Source organism: Bufo gargarizans, chromosome 1 (genome assembly GCF_014858855.1).
Source record: "Bufo gargarizans isolate SCDJY-AF-19 chromosome 1, ASM1485885v1, whole genome shotgun sequence".
Lineage (NCBI taxonomy): Eukaryota > Metazoa > Chordata > Amphibia > Anura > Bufonidae > Bufo > Bufo gargarizans.
Window position 1 is genome coordinate 134,224,447 of NC_058080.1, and position 17,937 is coordinate 134,242,383.

Here is a 17,937-nt window from a genome sequence, read left to right on the forward strand (position 1 = left end):
TAAATAAAAAAAATCGTATACATATTGGGTATCACCGCGTCCGTGACAACCTGCTCTATAAAATTACCACATGATCTAACCTGTCAGATGAATGGTGTAAATAACAAAAAAAAAAAAAACGGTGCCAAAAAAGCAATTTCTTGTTACCTTGCTGCACAAAAAGTGTAATATAGAGCAACCAAAAATTATATGTACCCTAAACTTGTACCAACAAAACTGCCACCCTATCCCGTAGTTTCTAAAATGGGGTCACTTTTTTGGAGTTTCTACTCTAGGGGTGCATCAGGGGGTTTCAAATGGGACATGGTGTCAAAAAAACCAGTCCAGCAAAATCTGCCTTCCAAAAACCGTATGGCATTCCTTTCCTTCTGCGCCCTGCCGTGTGACCGTACAGCGGTTTATGACCACATATGGGGTGTTTCTGTAAACTACAGAATTAGGGCCATGAATAATGAGTTTTGTTTGGCTGTTAACCCTTGCTTTGTAACTGGAAAAAAAATATTAAAATGGAAAATCTGCCAAAAAAGTGAAATTTTGAAATTGTATCTCTATTTTCCATTAAATCTTGTGCAACACCTAAAGGGTTAACAAAGTTTGTAAAATCAGTTTTGTATACCTTGAGGGGTGGAGTTTCTTAGATGGGGTCACTTTTTTGGAGTTTCTACTCTAGGGGTGCATCAGGGGGCTTCAAATGGGACATGGTGTCAAAAAAACTGTCCAGCAAAACATGCCTTCCAAAAACCAAACGGCGCACCTTTCACTCTACGCCCCGCTGTGTGGCCGTACAGTAGTTTACGGCCACATATGGCATGTTTCTGTAAACGGCAGAGTCAGGGCAATAAAGATACAGTCTTGTTTGGCTGTTAACCCTTGCTTTGTTAGTGAAAAAAATGGGTTAAAATGGAAAATTAGGCAAAAAAATGAAATTCTCAAATTTCATCCCCATTTGCCAATAACTCTTGTGCAACACCTAAAAGGTTAACAAAGTTTGTAAAATCAGTTTTGAATACCTTGAGGGGTGTAGTTTATAGAATGGGGTCATTTTTGGGTGGTTTCTATTATGTAAGCCTCGCAAAGTGACTTCAGAGCTGTAGTGGTCCCTAAAAATTGGGTTTTTGTAAATTTCTGAAAAATTTCAAGATTTGCTTCTAAACTTCTAAGCCTTGTAACATCCCCAAAATAATTCAAACATGAAGTAGACATATGGGTAATGTAAAGTCATCACAATTTTTAAGGGTATTACTATGTATTACAGAAGTAGAGAAACTGAAACTTTGAAATTTGCTAATTTTTCCCAATTTTTGGTAAATTTGACATTTATTTATGCAAAAAAAAAAATTTTTTTTAACTATTTTTTACCAGTGTCATGAAGTACAATATGTGACGAAAAAACAATCTCAGAATGGCCTGGATAAGTCAAAGCGTTTTAAAGTTATCACTTAAAGTGACACTGGTCAGATTTTCAAAAAATGGCCTGGTCCTAAGGTGTAAAAAGACTGTGTCCCTAAGGGGTTAAAGAAAAAAAAACAAAAAAAATTAAATATTAACAATTCAAATCACCCTATTTCACAAATGGATACAGTATATAAAGAATAAAAAAAATAAACATAAGTATTGCAATGTCTGAAAATGTTAATTAAAAATAAAACTAGTTCTAATGTGCTTACTGCAACTTAATGGAAAAAACTAAATATAAAATGGCCAATTGCATTTTTTTTGTCACCTTGCCCCTCCAAAAACAAAATCAAATAAAAAGTTATCAAAAAGTCTTATGTACCCCAAAATGTTAATCAATAAAACCTACAACTCTCCCTGCAAAAAACAAGCCCTAACAGCTTTGTAGTTGGAAATATAAAGAAAAGTTATGGTTGTCAGAATATGGCGACATAAAATTATTTTCTAAAAAGCAGATCAGCAGATTTGTACCTATGACACTGGCTGACCTGTTACATGTGCACTTGGCAGCTGAAGACATCTGTGTTGGTCCCATGTTGATATGTGTCTGCATTGCTGATGGAAATGAGCCTCTAGGAGCAACGGGAACGTTGCTGTTACATCTAGATAAGGGATGGCCACCTTGCGGCTCTCCAGCTGTTGCAAAACTACAACTCCCAGCATGCCCAGACTGCTTACAGCTACCAGCCTACAGCAGGGCATAATGGAAATTGTAGTTTCACAACAGGTGGAGAGCCGCAGATTGGCCAGCCCTGATCTGGAGGCCCTGATCTCTCTTTAACTGCCACTCCCTCTCCACTTTGATTGGCAGGGCCAGGCAGTGCAAGCGTGATGACGCCTGCCTGACCCTGTCAATCAAAGTGCAGAGGGAGCGGCAGTGGCAGAGACTCTAGGTGTAACAGCAACACCCCGTCGCTCCCAGAGACTCATTTGCATATATTAAAACTCTCAGCAATGCGGGCACAAACACAGATGCCCTCAGCTGCCAAGTGCACATGTAACAGGTCAGCCAGTGTCATAGGGACAAATCTGCTGACAGATGCCCTTTAAACAGTTAGCATTTTTAAAAGTTGTAAAACAAACTATACAAATTTGTTATAACTATAATCATCTTGACCAGCAGAATAAGGTTGTCATGTCCTTTTTAGTGTACAGTGAATGGTGTCGAAATAAAACCGAAAAATTGCGGGAAAGAAAATAAACAAAAAAATGCAAAAAATTTGCCTGATTCATAGGTGGTTAATGGGTAAGTAAGGCTACTTTCACACTGGCGTTTTGGTTTCAGTTTTCGAGATCCGTTTAGGGCTCTCACAAGCGGTCCAAAACGGATCAGTTTTGCTCTTAATGCCTTCTGAATGGATAACGATCCGCTCAGAATGCATCAGTTTGACTCCGTTCCGCCTCCATTGCGCTTTGGAGGCGGACACCAAAACGCTGCTTGTCCGTCTGACTAAACTGAGCCAAACGGATCTATTCTGACACACAATGTAAGTCAATGGGGACGGATCCGTTTTCACCGACATAATATTGCACAATAGAAAACAGATCCGTCCCCCATTGACTTTCAATGGTGTTCAAGACTGATCCGTTTTGGCTATGTTAAAGGTAATACAAATGGATCCATTCTAAACGGATGCAGACAGTTTTATTATCTGAACAGAAGCGTTTGTAATTTGATCGCCGATTTCCTACCGTTTAAAGTCTTGGAGAACACATTTAATGTAGATGGAAATTCATCAGTAACAGATCATGCTATGTATTTATACAATTTTACTTTTATGATGTAATATCTCAATAGTCTGACACCATAAGATCAGTGTCAGACAGCGATTACTGACCTGGCACAGAGACATGATCTTCCCAAGATATTCATCTGGTGAAATAATTGTTCCCAATATCATAGGCTCAAGATATTCCTTTACTACGGATTTGTCAGGAAATTCTGAAGGATTTACAATGGTGATCTCCTGTTCTCCATACTCCTATGTAAATGATAGGGAAAACAGCAATAATTGTGTCAACATCTCAACCTCAAAATCATAGCACGCTACATCGGATTAGGTTTCTCCTAGAGGCACAGAAACAAAGGCCTGTGATATGGCATCCCATATGAAACTAAGCCACCCACCATAAGGCCCACCACATGGTCCCACCATATAGGCTGAAATACACAGCTCATGGGCATAAGGCCTTACTGAACCGACCACAAGCGATAATGTGAAAAAGACCACCCACACAAATTACCTTAATGAGCTTTGGAGAAGACAGCACGGCTTTGTACGGGACTGTAGGGGATGTCATTATGACAGATGCATTGTATTCCTGCTCCAGTCTCTGGTTAAACACCTCCATGTGTAAAAGCCCTAGAAAGCCCAACCTGTGCAGACATTATTATTGGTGACTTGATCACGTACAGCCAGAAAAATAACTATACTGAAACACACGGACATCATAAATAGAGATTAACATATCAGCATTATAGTGGAGACAAACATGGCTGAGCCCCATGCCGCTTGTTGAGACTTAGCCATACCACACTTCATAGATGGAACCAAAATGTCTCCGTAGTGACTACTGATAGACATGTCGGGACAGTGAGCCATGAAACCTATTGGTACTTCAGCTAGCTTAGTTGCCGAATCAGACTGTAAAACGAGGCATTAACTATAGGAAGCCAAAAACTTTTTAAAAGTATATATTTTTCAGTACTTGTTTAGTGGCATGTACTTCTGTACAGTGCACACAGTAGGACTTACTAATAATGTCTAAGTGCAAACTTATATTAGACAGCCTATAAATGCACCAGATTTATCACAGTGCCCGACCATGGATGATAAATCTGGTGCACTTTTAGCCCGTCTAGTCAACGTTTTTACCACCTAGTAGGTGGTTTACTTTATGCCAGAACTGTACACATTAAATATCAGGCGTATTTTTGTATTTTAATTTTTTCCTCCCCACGTTCCAATAGCCATAAACTTAAATTTTCCGTTCATATAGCCATAGGGTTTTTTTTTTTTTTAGGGCTAAAGTTGGATTTAAGGGCACCATTTAATTTACCATGTCTGTTATTGGAACGTGGGAAAAAATTCGTTGTGGGGTTAAATAAAAAAAATAAAATAAAAATTCTGCCAAGTTTTTTTTTTTCTTTTTAAATCAGAGAGTTAACTTTTTTTTCCGTTATGGCATTAATATTTTGATAGTTCAGACATTGTCGGACACAGCATTACTTGATAAATTTTCTGGTTTTCCTTTTTTTAAAAAAAATAAAAAAATTTTTTATTTACTTTTATAGTAATAACTTAACCACCTTTGGGGGCTAGAACCTGGGATCTTTTGATCCCTTGTCCAATTCACCCTAATAGAGATTCTCTTAGGGTGAATGGGATTTTGACGCTCTTCCTGCTGAGCTGTGCCTCATGCACAACTTAGCAGGGAGCTTACTATGGGCAGGTCTGGGAACCTTCAGAAGCATCCAAGCTGCCATGGTAACAATTGGAGCCCCAGCAGTGAAATTTCCGCATCCCTCTGCCTTACCTCACAGATGCTGTGATCAGTGTTGATCGCGGCATCTGAGGGGTTAAATTATGGGGTTCAACATAATCGCCGTTCCTCATCACTGCGGCCAGGTGTTTGCTGTATTATACAGCCAGCACCTGCTGCGTATGGAGTGGGCCACTGCAGCAGCCCACTCCATACATTACCCCAGCCACCGTGATGTTCTAGTACGTCACAGCAGCTGAAGGGGTTAATGTTGGCACATATTAAGCCACACCACTCCACTCTCCTTTCCCTCCCGTTATCGGCCTCTTTCTCAGACTGTTCTGTCTTTATGACCCTGTCAGTATCCTGCTAACTTGCTTTTACTTGGACTAAAGCGCTAGGAACCGATTCTCACACAGTGGCAGGCAGCAGCAAGATGATTGAAGATGGCTGCTCCTGCAGCAATGTTAAGAAGGTGGGTAACTGAGGAAAGCGGATGCTGACTGGCCTGGCTCTGTGTGCAGAAATCATCTAAGCCACCTGATACATCTATAATAAAATAGGGAAGTTTATTGCAAGGAGCTTTCCAAGACTTAAATACTGATGACTAGGGATGAGCAAATCAACTTCGGATGTGTTTTTTTCACAGTATAAATTAAATTTCTGAAGTTATTACTTGAAGTCTCGCGAGTCTTCGCGAAGTAATAACTTCGGCTCATCGTAGCCAATACATTCTAATACTGTACGGAGCTCCTGCTCCATACAGTATTGGAACGAAGTTTTATGCGAATCGACTTTGGATGAAATATCTGAAGTCGATTCACTCATCCCTAGTCATCAGTATTTAAAGAGAACCTGTCACCGGGATTTTGTGTATAGAGCTGAGGACATGGGTTGCTAGATGGCCGCTAGCACATCCGCAATACCCAGTCCCCATAGCTCTGTGTGCTTTTATTGTGTAAAAATAACAATTTGATACATATGCAAATTAACCTGAGATGAGTCCTGTATGTGAGATGAGTCAGACACAGGACTCATCTCAGGTTAATTTGCATATGTATCAAATCGTTTTTTTTTACACAATAAAAGCACACAGAGGTATGGGGACTGGGTATTGCGGATGTGCTAGCGGCCATCTAGCAACCCATGTCCTCAGCTCTATACCCAAAATCCAGGTGACAGGTTCCCTTTAAGTCTTGGAAAGCTCTGTGTAATAAAACTTCCCTTTTTTTTTTTTAGCAATGCTATTAAACCAGACATACTGCCTGGTAGGGTTGATCATGCTGGTTAAACCTATACCTTTCTTTTGTCTGTATGCTAAACAGTTAGGGCTGTTTCACACGAGCGGATGCCGTCTTTTGTTCCAAACAACTGGCACACGATATGCACTGAGAAATCTGCGCATTTTACAACTCAACCAAGTTGTGCCCCATACTAGACTGTCACGGTGGGGAGTGGGGGGGAACACCAAAGGTAAACGAGAATAGAAACTAGGCCTGGACACCAGGGAAAGGGAGCAGGGCACCTCCTTATGCCACCCTCATCCTAGCCCTGACTCCTATCCATATGAGCGAACCTAGATGGTAGGACGGCTCATACACCGGAACCTTGGACCCCGAGTCGCCCTGATGATCCCAGGAAATAATGTTAGGAACTAGAGACGACCTGTTCCTCCAAGATACGGATTAACAGGAGTCTCCCACCGGCCTAGAGGCAAGGAAAGGGGAAGACAATGTAAAGCAACTAGATCGGCAGGTAAGAACGCAGAACAACTAGCACTTACCTGCCACAGCAACAGGAAGGAAAACCAACACACCAGTAAATGCCTGGGCCCTCATGTGGACAGGGTGCATGGAGGCCCCAGGCAGAGCTGCTCACCGACTTGTTGTTCCCCCTCCGGGGAACCCAGGAGCCCTCTCACCAAAGGCACAAACAGGGGAAGGTCTAGCACCCATGCAGGACCGCACACACGAAAACAGACCAGACATGGAACAACTAAACATACAAACACAAACCCTGAACATAAACCATACCAGACATAGAAACGGGTAAGGTAGGAAGACATGGTAACAACAGGATGGCATTGATGTCTCACTAGGTGGCCCTCAATAATTGGGCAGATGGAATACCCCGGACAGGAAAGATTTATAGTTCTGAAGAGAAAGACAGCAAAGACAGAAAGCATAGTTCCTGCACCAACAGAGGCTGGAGGATAACTAAACTCCAGGCTACCAGCCACAGGCAATATAAGCACCTAGTAACCACACCAAGTCAGGTAGTTAACCCCACAAGCACCAGACAGGGAAGGGAAACAAACCTTAAAAAGCAGAAGTGTACACATATGAAGCATAAACTACACGTTGCCCCAGGCAACCAGCATGCACGGCAAAACGTGTCACGGCAAACACAAAGACCAAGACACCGCCGTGACAGACACTTTTCAAAGGTTTCTAGCAAGGCCCAAGGTCCTTTTTGACATAAAATCAATAATAAGTTTGACTAAACTGATAAGCGCTAAATTTATGAGGCAACTAATGCTGGAATTGGGGTGCACTGTAAGTCGTATATGACTGCGGCCTGATAATACTGTCCAAGTTGAGTGTAAAGTCCATTAACTTCCAAGTCTGCTACAAGTACACATATTAAAAAACAGTACAAAAACAGGAGGGCATCAAATATATGCACGATAAATCACCCAATGTGTGACAACTCCTGTGTATTATCACACCCTGCATTGCGCCATTTCTCCCTGCACTGAAAACTTAATGGCAAAGAGCGTGAAGTGTTGGAATTATAACTAGAAAATAAATATATAAAAAAATAAATTTTAAAAAAATGATGTAGAGAATGGCTATATTAGACGCACCTCCAGCCAGCACCCAGGGCTGCACTACTGTCCCGACTGACAGACACGCTGGAATCATTCAAGGTCAGCTTTTCCAGTGCACTCTTCAAATTGCTGTAGTCAGATTGGTCAACTGGAAACATTCCTAAAAAAATAATTTTTTTTTTTTTTTAGAAATAGTTAAATTATTTGGGCTTTTCTTATGTAAAGAAGTAACGCAGAGCATCACTCAGCCACGAGAAAAACAAACTTCAAAGAGAAAATGAGAAGAGACATTTCATGTATTATTCATCCTCATGACGTGGAGTTATCAGTCCCTTTACTTCAGCACTCCCTAAATTCCTGACAATGTGGCAGAAACCTTGTCAACGTGTCACGGGCAGTGAGTAGACTAGATTTGTCTATAATCCTTACAGCTCTCCTATATGCTCCTGTAGCATAAAGTAGGGCTATGATGCGATACACGTGGCTGCGGAATAACAAGATTTTTGTATAACTTACCAGTAAAATCTCTTTCTCGCTCTTCCTTGGGGGACACAGGAAACCTTGGGTATAGCTCAGCTCCTTAGGAGGCGTGACACGAAGTGAAAAACTGTTAAGCCCCTCCTCCAGCAGCTATACCCTCAGCCTAGAGAGAGACTACCAGTTGCGTGCCCAAGTAGTGAAAACAAAGGCAAGGACCAACCGTATAAAACTAAACAAGTCAACTACCCGACAGGGCAACCAAACCGTAACGGTAACCAAAACAATGGGTGGGTGCTGTGTCCCCCAAGGAAGAACGAGAAAGATTTTACTGGTAAGTTATACAAAAATCTTGTTTTCTCGCCCAATTCCTTGGGGGACACAGGAAACCTTGGGACGTTCAAAAGCAGTCCAAGAGGGGAGGGACTACAGCCCAAGATGAAAAAACCCACCGGAGGCATCAAGAAACCGCCACCTGCAAGACCAAGCGACCCAAAGCAGCATCCGCCGAAGTGTTCACCCTGTAGAACTTGGTGAAAGTGCGCAAAGAAGACCAGGTGGCCGCCTTACACAATTGTTCAGCCGAAGCTCGATTCCTCTGAGCCCAAGAGGCACCGACCACTCTGGTAGAATGAGCGGTAATACCAAAGGGCGTCTCCTTGCCCTTGGAGCGGGAAGCCTCAGTAATAGCCATTTGATGAAAAGGGCAATAACCACCCTGGACGCCATCAGCCCCTTGCGCGGACCATCCGGAACCACAAAGAGAGTCCGTGCGCCGAAAGGGTCCGGTGACTTCCGGATAGATCCTCAGGGCCCTAACAACAGCCAGGCGGTGAAGCTCCCGTTCCCGAGGATGAGAACCGGACGGACAAAGGGAAGGAAGGACAATGTCCTCATTGAGGTGAAAAGCGGAAACCACCTTCGGAAGGAAGTCAGGAACCAGGCGGAGAACCGCCTTATTCTGGTGGAAGACCAAAAGGGGTTCCGTGCAAGAAAGTGCCGCCAACTCAGACACTCGCCGAAGGGACGTGATGGCCACGAGGAAAAAAACCTTGCAGGACAAAAGGCAAAGAGAAACCTTCCGCAGGGGCTCGAAGGGGGAAGACTGGAGAGCCGCAAGCACAACATTAAGATCCCAAAGGAGGAATGGGAGAGCGATATGGGGGAACAGAGTGAGCGACTCCCTGGAGAAAGGTCTTGACAGGACCGAGAGGAGCCAGAAGACGCTGGAAGAGGATCAAAAGCACCGAGATCTGACCCTTTAACCTACTGAGACCCAGACCCAGGTCCAGACCAGACTGCAAGAAGGACAAGACCGTGTGAAGGGAAAAACGAAGAGGATGAACATCCAGGGCCTTCCAAAAACCCAGGTAGGCCCGCCAGGTTCGGTAATAAATCCTGGACGAAGCCGGTTTTCGCGCACAGATCATGGTACGAACTACATCTGCAGAAAACCCCCGCCGCGTTAAAACTGCGGTCTCAATAGCCATGCCGTTAAACGTTACAACCCTAAATGCTGGTGGAAGATCGGCCCTTGAGAGAGGAGGTCTTCTCCTAGGGGCAGCGGCCAAGGCGCGTCTGCCAGAAGCAGCATCAAGTCGGCGTACCAAGGCCGGCGAGGCCAATCCGGGGCTATCAGAATCGCAGGCGTGCCCTCCGCCGCGATTCTACGGAGAACCCGTGGCAGAAGAGGGAGGGGCAGGAAAACGTATAGGAGAGAGAACTCCATCCACGGAAGAACGATCGCATCGACGCCGTACGCCCTCGGGTCCTTGGACCTGGCCAGGAAGGTGGGGGAGTTTGTGATTGAATCTGGAGGAAATGAGATCCACGTCCGGGCGACCCCAACGGAGGCAAATGGACTCGAAAACGTCAGGGTGCAGAGACCACTCGCCTAGGTCGATCGTCGTCCGGCTGAGGATGTCCGCCGCCCAGTTATCCACCCCCGGATTGTAAATGGCCGACAGGGCCGGAACATGACTTTCCGCCCAGCGGAGGATTTGAGACACCTCCCGGATAGCCACTGCGCTGCGAGTGCCCCCTTGATGATTTATATACGCCACAGCCGTGGCGTTGTCCGACTGGACACGGACGGGATGGCCCTGAAGAAGGGAAGTCCAATGTCAGAGCGATAGGAGAACCGCCCTCAGTTCCAGAATGTTTTTTTGGCAGTTTGGACTCCGACGGAGACCAAGTGCCCTGGACGGACCGGGGAGGAAACCCCCCCCGCCAACCCTGCAGACTGGCATCTGTGGTAACCACTAAACCAGGTCATTGGCAGAAAGGACTTCCCCCTGAAAGGCGTGGGAGCGATACTGCGCGAAGGGGATTGCTTCGAAACAGGACACCATCTGTCCTAATACCCGCATGCTGAACCGGAAGGACGGTTGGTGTAGGAAACACTGGTGCCACCGAGCGATCGGGACGTGAAGGTAAGCGTCCTGGATGTCGGTAGAGGACAGGAACTCCCCTTTTTCCGGAGAGGCCACCACCGATCTGAGGGACTCCATCCGGAACCGCTGAAGACGGAGGAAACTGTTTAACGCTTGAGATCCAATATGGGTCGCACCGAACCTTCCTTCTTGGGAACCACAAAAAGGTTCGAATAGAACCCCCTGAATCGGTCCTCTATAGCAGGCATCCTCAAACTGCGGCCCTCCAGCTGTTGTAAAACTACAACTCCCACAATGCCCTGCTGTATGCTGATACCTGTAGGCTGTTCGGGCATGCTGGGAGTTGTAGTTTTGCAACAGTTGGAGGGCCGCAGTTTGAAGATGCCTGCTCTATAGGAACTGGAGCGATTACCCCTTTGTCCAGAAGGGTGCGAATGGCAGCGAAGAAGTCGGCTGCACCCTGGGGATCCCCGGGAACGAAAGAACCGAACTGGGGGGGGGGGGGGGGGGGGAGACGCAATCTCGAGTTTGTACCCGGAAGACACAACTTTGCGTCAGAGACGTGCGCCTGCCAGATGTCCCTGAACAGGAGGAGTCGTCCCCCCACCCGGGTGGGTGGGGGCGCACCTTCAGGCGAACCCAGCCCTCCTACGCCAGGAGGGCTGAGTCCGAAAAAAAGGCTTCTTACGCCCATCCTGGGTAGGATTAGAAGATGGACCGGAAGCGGATCGAGGGGTGGAAGCCCTGCTGGAGTACCTAAAGCGCGAGAAACCAGGACGGCCCGAGTGGCGCTCTTGGTCCTGGACTGGGGAAGATGGGTACTCTTTTCCCCCCTCCCCCCCGTGGCTTCGGATAGGATTTCATCCAGGCGGATCCCGAATAAGCGAGAGCCCGCGAAGGGAAGGCCAGTAAATGACCGTTTGGAAGTGGAATCCGCCGTCCAAACCTTCAGCCAAAGTTCTCTTCTAGCCGAAACGGCCAGGGCAGACGAACGGGCCATGAGGGCAACCGCATCAAGGGAGGCCTCACAAATGAATTTACCTGCTTGAACAATGACTTGGGCTAAAGCATGGAGGTCCTGAATGGAAACGTCTAACTCAAGCTCTTGATCCAGCTGAGACGCCCATTCCGAAACCGCTTTTCCAGCCCAGGCGGAAGCAAAGACCGGCCTGAGGGCGGAACCGGAGGCGGCAAATATGCCCTTAGTAATGGATTCCATGCGCCAATCCTCAGCGGTTTGAAGAGAGGAGCCATCCGCCACAGGAATGGCCGTGCTTTTAGACAAGAGGGCCACGGGGGGGGGGGGGGGGGGGCTTAACCTTAGGCGGCGATGCCCAAGTTGAATTGCAATCCGCCGGGAAGGGGTAACAGATATCCAACTTCTTGGGGGAGTAAAACACGCATCAGGACGAGACCAGGCCTTAGAGACTACCGACGAGAAGTCGGCAAAGGGGGGAAAAAACCACGGACGCCTGCTTGGGGCGGAAAAACGACACACCGGCCTTGTCAGAGCTAGGAGGATCATCGTGAATTTTGAAGGTATCACGAATGTTGGTAATAAGATGGCCTTACCGTCCAAGCTGGCCTCGGCTGTGGGCCGAGTCCATATCCCAATCCGAATCGACTAATTCTCCCTCTGAGGGCATATCCTGTGAGGAGGAGGGGCCTGAATGGGACCACACCCTTGGGGGTGACAGGGAAGCATCCGAAGATGATACGCGCTCCGCCCTGGACTGCTTCTAGGGTTGCCGGGCCCTGGAGGCGTCGCTGGGAGCGAGGGACTCAGACGGGTCGGCCGGGGTAGCGGACCCGGAGGGTGCAGCAGGGGGCTCATCTGGCTGCGTGGTAGGCAGTGCATCCGCAAGGCGGCCCACAACATTAGTGAGGCTGACCACGGCCTGGAAAAGGGATTTTGCCCATTCAGGAGGATCCAAGAGGCCAGGGAGTGACACAGCAAGTGGTGGACCCTGTAATGGGGCCTGGCATCCAGGGCAATGCGGGTCAGACTGCCCCTGTGGAAAGGGCACATTACAGGCGGTACAGGTATGATACCAGGGTCCAGAGGGCACTGAGGGATCGGACATGTTGGCTGGAAGGTCTGGAAAAAAAAACGTCCATGCTAGGGGCTGCTGCACTAGAAAGGGTTAACAGTCCTACCAGGTCACAGAGCTGGAGCAGACAGCAGTTGCAGGTAGCAGACACCGGTGTTCAAACGATCCATCCCAGCAAGAGCAGCAGCAGAGCTTGTCAGGCACGAATGAAAAGGAGGCGGGATAAGCGAGAGCGAGAAAGGAAGCTCCGCCCCCAGCCAATAGAGCTTGCCAGTCACGTAGGGAATGAGCGGAAAACGAAGCTCCACCCCCCGCCAGAATCGTTCGCGCACGATTCAAACATGCCTGATCCGGAGCAAAAAAAAAAAAAAACAGGGCGCCGGAGGAAGCCAGCCAGTCCGCCCCAGTAGTAAAGTGTGGGCGAACGGCAGCGGTGCCAGAATCGACCGCATTACAAGCACGTCGCCGCGACCTCAGAGCGGCAGACGCATCGCCGGCCGGAACACAAGGGCGCCACCTTACGTCTGCCTGTACATAGGAGCTTGGGATTGACACACAGGGGCCGCCTCAGTTGCGGTAAGAGCCCTCCTCCTCCGATTGTCTCCCCCGGTCCCCCATACATGTATACCCCCCCACACAGAATGGCGTCGTCTAAAGCGCCTAAGGCACACTGAAGGGGTGTGAGGATGCACAATGCAGGCAGGAACAGGAGAGGAGAGACAGCAGTGCTGATAGCCGGCACTGGCGCAGCTCGACCCCGGGAGAAACAGAGGTCCAGTTGTCTCTGTGAGAATAGAAAAAAAATATAAATAAAATAAGAAAAAACTAACACTAAAAGCAAAGACAGCCCTGCAGAGCAGAGAGTGTCTTGCCTCCTTGACACCATGCAAAAAACTGGTAGTCTCTCTCTCTAGGCTGAGGGTATAGCTGCTGGAGGAGGGGCTTAACAGTTTTTCACTTAGTGTCACGCCTCCTAAGGAGCTGAGCTATACCCAAGGTTTCCTGTGCCCCCCAAGGAATTGGGCGAGAAAATCCAGTTTCCTCTCATTTCTGTACTGATCTGATCAAAGTTTCTGAACTTGCAGCTGCTCGATTATATTTCAAGAAGCCCTGAACTGCCTCCATTTCCACATATAAAAATGTGACTAAAACATCACATCCTGCAATACCCTAGTCAGATTGCCTTCCATCTGTCCCGTCAGGGTGCGTTCACACAACCGTATTCTCAATCCGCATTTTTGGCGGCTGACACATGGACCCATTCATTTATATGGGGCCACAAAAAAATGCAGACAGATGTCATCTGCGTGCCGTCTGTGGTGCAGGGATAGACACTTTTCTTTAGCACTATACCAACTACTGGTTGGCTTACTTTGTGGCTTTGACAGCAGAATTGTGGTGCGATTTTGGAGCAAAATGGCAAATCTTAGGGAACACTGCCTTCCAGCTAAGCCAGTGGTGGGGAACCTCAGACCCGTGGGCGACATATACGGCCCACGGGATTATTTCAAGTGGGCCGTATATTTCTAGTGCAAATGCTAATGACCGCTTCCATTACGGAAGTGGTTATTAACATGCGGGAGGCACGGGAAGGTGAGAACAGCACTGCACTGGCTGTACTCACCTTCCCTGGTATTCTTCCGGACCCACTCTGTGCACCATGTCAGTTCCCAGTACAGGACGGCAGGAAGAAGACCAGGGAGGGTGAGTGAATCTGCCGAGTGGCAGCGCCGGCCGGAGCTGGGAATCTGCCGAGTGGCAGCGCCGGCCGGAGCTGGAGAGGCGGGGGGGGGGGGGTGAATCTGATAGGGGTTGATCTGAGGCTAATGGAGGGTCTGATAGGAGGGGAGATGAGAGAGAAAGAGAGAAAGAAAGAAAGAAAGAAAGAAAGAAAGAAAGAGAGAGTTAATAAGACACCTATTCAGACACTGAGGTCAATCCCCCAATCAGAACTCAGATCAGACCAGACAGGTGGGTTACTAAAGACCCTTATTTGGACGTCAGCTCAGACAAAAATTATAAATCAACTCCTGCTCCAGACGCCACCGCTCCAGCTCTTCCTGACGCGCACTGTGCCGTTTCCCTACACACATAGCGTGAGGTCAAGCTGTGCACAGTCACAGCACAGCACGCAGCCGAGGACGCGGTGAAAGAGCGAGTACAGAGCCCTGGGAGTGCTGCATTGGTCCTCCTGTACTAATGAACGCTTCCATAATAGAAGCACTCATTAGTATTCACCCCATAAGATGCACTGACCCCCCCCCTCCCTATATTAAGTGTGGGCCACTGTTTCAGGAGTGTTAATAAGTGTATACAATGGGTTTACCGGCATTGTTAGCGCTGGATGTCCACACAGTCTAAGTGCTTATAAATAATAAAAAAGCATAAAGAACAGAACAAAATAGCTGAAACCTTCAAATAAATTCAACTTACCTGCAAATACCATGGGCTTAGCAGGCTTGAAGCCAGGCAGGGGCTCTACAGGCTGCTTCAGTAAATAAAGAGTGTCTCCTATTTGTGCTTCCTGGACTTCTTTCATTCCGGCAATTAGGTAACCTACTTGTCCTGCATATCTGTGAAAACAGAAAATGTTATATTTAAACCTCAATTAGTGCAGATACTTAAAGTAAGAAGATAAATGTTTTACCATTTAGTATGTACTGGTGACTTGCATTATTCCTTTCCATGTGCATAACCTTACATTTGTCAGTGTTAAACCCCATCTGCCACTTATCTGCCCAAGCCTCCAATCTATCCAGATCCCTCTGTAGTAGTATACTGTCCTCGTCAGTGTCAATTACTTTACACAGTTTAGTGTCATCTGCAAATATTGATATTTTACTATGCAAGCCTTCTACATGATCATTAATATACTGAAGAGAATAGGACCCAATATTGACCTCTGAGGTACCCCACTAGTGACAGTGACCCAATCTGTGTACTGTTAATAACCATTTTTCCTGTCAGTGAATGGGAACCTATGCAGCTTACTTCCAGAGGCTAAAAAACCTTTCCTGATCATGTGAGGACTATGCATGGCTCATGACAGAACACAGCTCTGATAACTGTGTCCATCACACGACCAGGGCAGATTGTATTCTGTAAAGATAAACAATGGAATGACAGCAAGCAGATATTTTGAAAGTGTTGGCCACTTTCTGGTTATTGTTGACCAGTGTGTATATAAGATAATTATAATAACACTAATATAGCCTTTGTGGAAATTCTGTATCATTTTCTATATTTCATAAGGTACACAAAGTAGTTTGTGCTGTCCACACAGAGGTCTTGTCCATAAAATGGCTGCTGATGGAGGGACATGTGACCATGCAGATCACCTCCATGTGATGTCTCCTCTATTCAGACACACTGCACCTGCACTAAACGACAAACAGAACAAAAACAGATGGCAGGTGCAGTGTATCTGAATAGAGGAGACATCACATGGAGGTGATCTGCCTGGTCACATGTCCCTCCATCAGCAGCCATTTTATGGACAAGACCTCTGTGTAGACAGCACAAAAGACTTTATGTACCCTATGAAATATAGAAAATGATGCAGAATTTCCACAAAGGCTATATTAGTAAGGGCTCGTTCACACGACCATGCCGTTCTTTGCAGTCCGCAAAAAACGGATGCCACCCGTGTGCCTTCCGTAATTTGCAGAACGGAACAGGAGGCGCATTATAGAAATGCCTATTCTAGTCCACAAAACGGACAAGAATAGGACATGGCTCAAATTTTGCGGGGCCACGGAACTAAGCAACAGATGCGGACAGCACACCGAGTGCTGTCTGGATCTTTTGCGGCCCCGTTGAAGTGAATGGGTCTGCACACGAGCCGCAAATAAATGCGGCTCGGATGCGGACCAAAACCACGGTCGTGTGAATGAGTCCTAAGGGTCATATAATTATCTTATATACACATTGGTCAACAATAACCAGAAAGTGGCCAACTCCTTTAAAGGGAACATGTCACCACGAAAGTGCAATGTAATCTGCAGGCAGCATGCAAGAGGAGCCGAGTAGGTCGATATATAGTTTTGTGGGAAAAGATTCAGTAAAACTTGTAATTTATTCATTTAAATTCCTGCTCATTCTGGGCTTTGACTTCCAGGAGGCGGTCCCATCAGTGACTGACATCCTGCCCTCTATGACTGTGTATACAGAGAGCTGTCAATCACTGATAGGACCGCCTCCTGGGCTTCAGTGACTGACAGCCTTCCCTCTATGACTGTGTATACACAGATAGCTGTCAAAGTTTTACTGAATCTTTTCCCACAAAACTAAACATAAAACAGCAGAACTTTTCATTACACAATGATATTTGCTGAAAACAGAATACTCCATTAACACTGCGCTCAGTACTCTGGCAGTAATGCAGGAAATCATACGTGCAAATGTGTTCAGAGAATTTGTATTCATAGCAATGGTTGATTAGAATTTCTACTAAGATTTGGACATTAGCAGAAACATCTGCGGCATTGACAGGAGCATTACTTTGGGATTCAAGGGGTTGGAGCACCATCTTGTGGCACTAAATTAAAATTACTCAAAGTCTGTACTTCTGTAAATCTTCTACACAAGGCCTCACATAACGTGCACCTGCCATCAGACCACATATTTGTTGAAAGGGGTATTCCCATCTAGTAAAGCGATAGGAGCATACACCCCTACCCGAACCCCCCCCCCCACATACACACACGCTCTAGTCATCCCGGTTCATGGTCGGAAGCGTGATGTGCCCACTGACATGCCGTGTAGTTGGCAAGTCACGATTCGGCAGCTATGGAGACGTGCAGCAGGAATATAAACCCGGACCTGTCACAATTGAGTCCAATACGCTTCTCCCTTGTTTTGATGTGCCCACTTAAGAGGGCTTTCCAAGAGTCAGATAATGAAGACCCATCCTCAGGATAGGTCATCAATACCAGATTGGTGGAGGTCTGACTCTGGGCACCAACGCCGATCAGCTGTTTAAAAACAGGGAGTGCCACAGCCTCTTCTTAGGCCAGTGACGTCACATTCATCGGTCACGTGCCCCATGTCTAGCTCAGCCTCATTCAAGTGACTGGTGCTGAGGTGCGATACCAAGGACCCCCAATATATAACGTACAGCACTGTGTTTGGTAAGCTGTGAGGAGGGCACAGTGCTCACCAGATTGCCGCAGCCTCCTCCAACTGTTGATTGTCAGAGGTGCCGGGTGTCGGACCCCCACTGTTCTGATAATGATGATCTATACTAAAT

The 17,937-nt window shown here is 46.8% G+C and overlaps 1 protein-coding gene across 2 annotated transcripts in view; it reads right to left on the bottom strand.

The window, feature by feature from the left end:
* GUF1 (GTP binding elongation factor GUF1) overlaps positions 1–17,937 on the bottom strand; it is a 56,148-nt gene that overhangs the window by 11,689 nt on the left and 26,522 nt on the right. For both annotated transcript variants that reach the window (XM_044298812.1, XM_044298821.1), the window contains 4 exons: positions 15,123–15,262; positions 7,805–7,928; positions 3,700–3,832; positions 3,294–3,437 (listed from right to left, as the gene is read on the bottom strand). In XM_044298812.1, the coding sequence (XP_044154747.1) occupies positions 3,294–3,437; positions 3,700–3,832; positions 7,805–7,928; positions 15,123–15,262 (541 nt within the window). The remainder of the gene's footprint in view (positions 1–3,293; positions 3,438–3,699; positions 3,833–7,804; positions 7,929–15,122; positions 15,263–17,937) is intronic.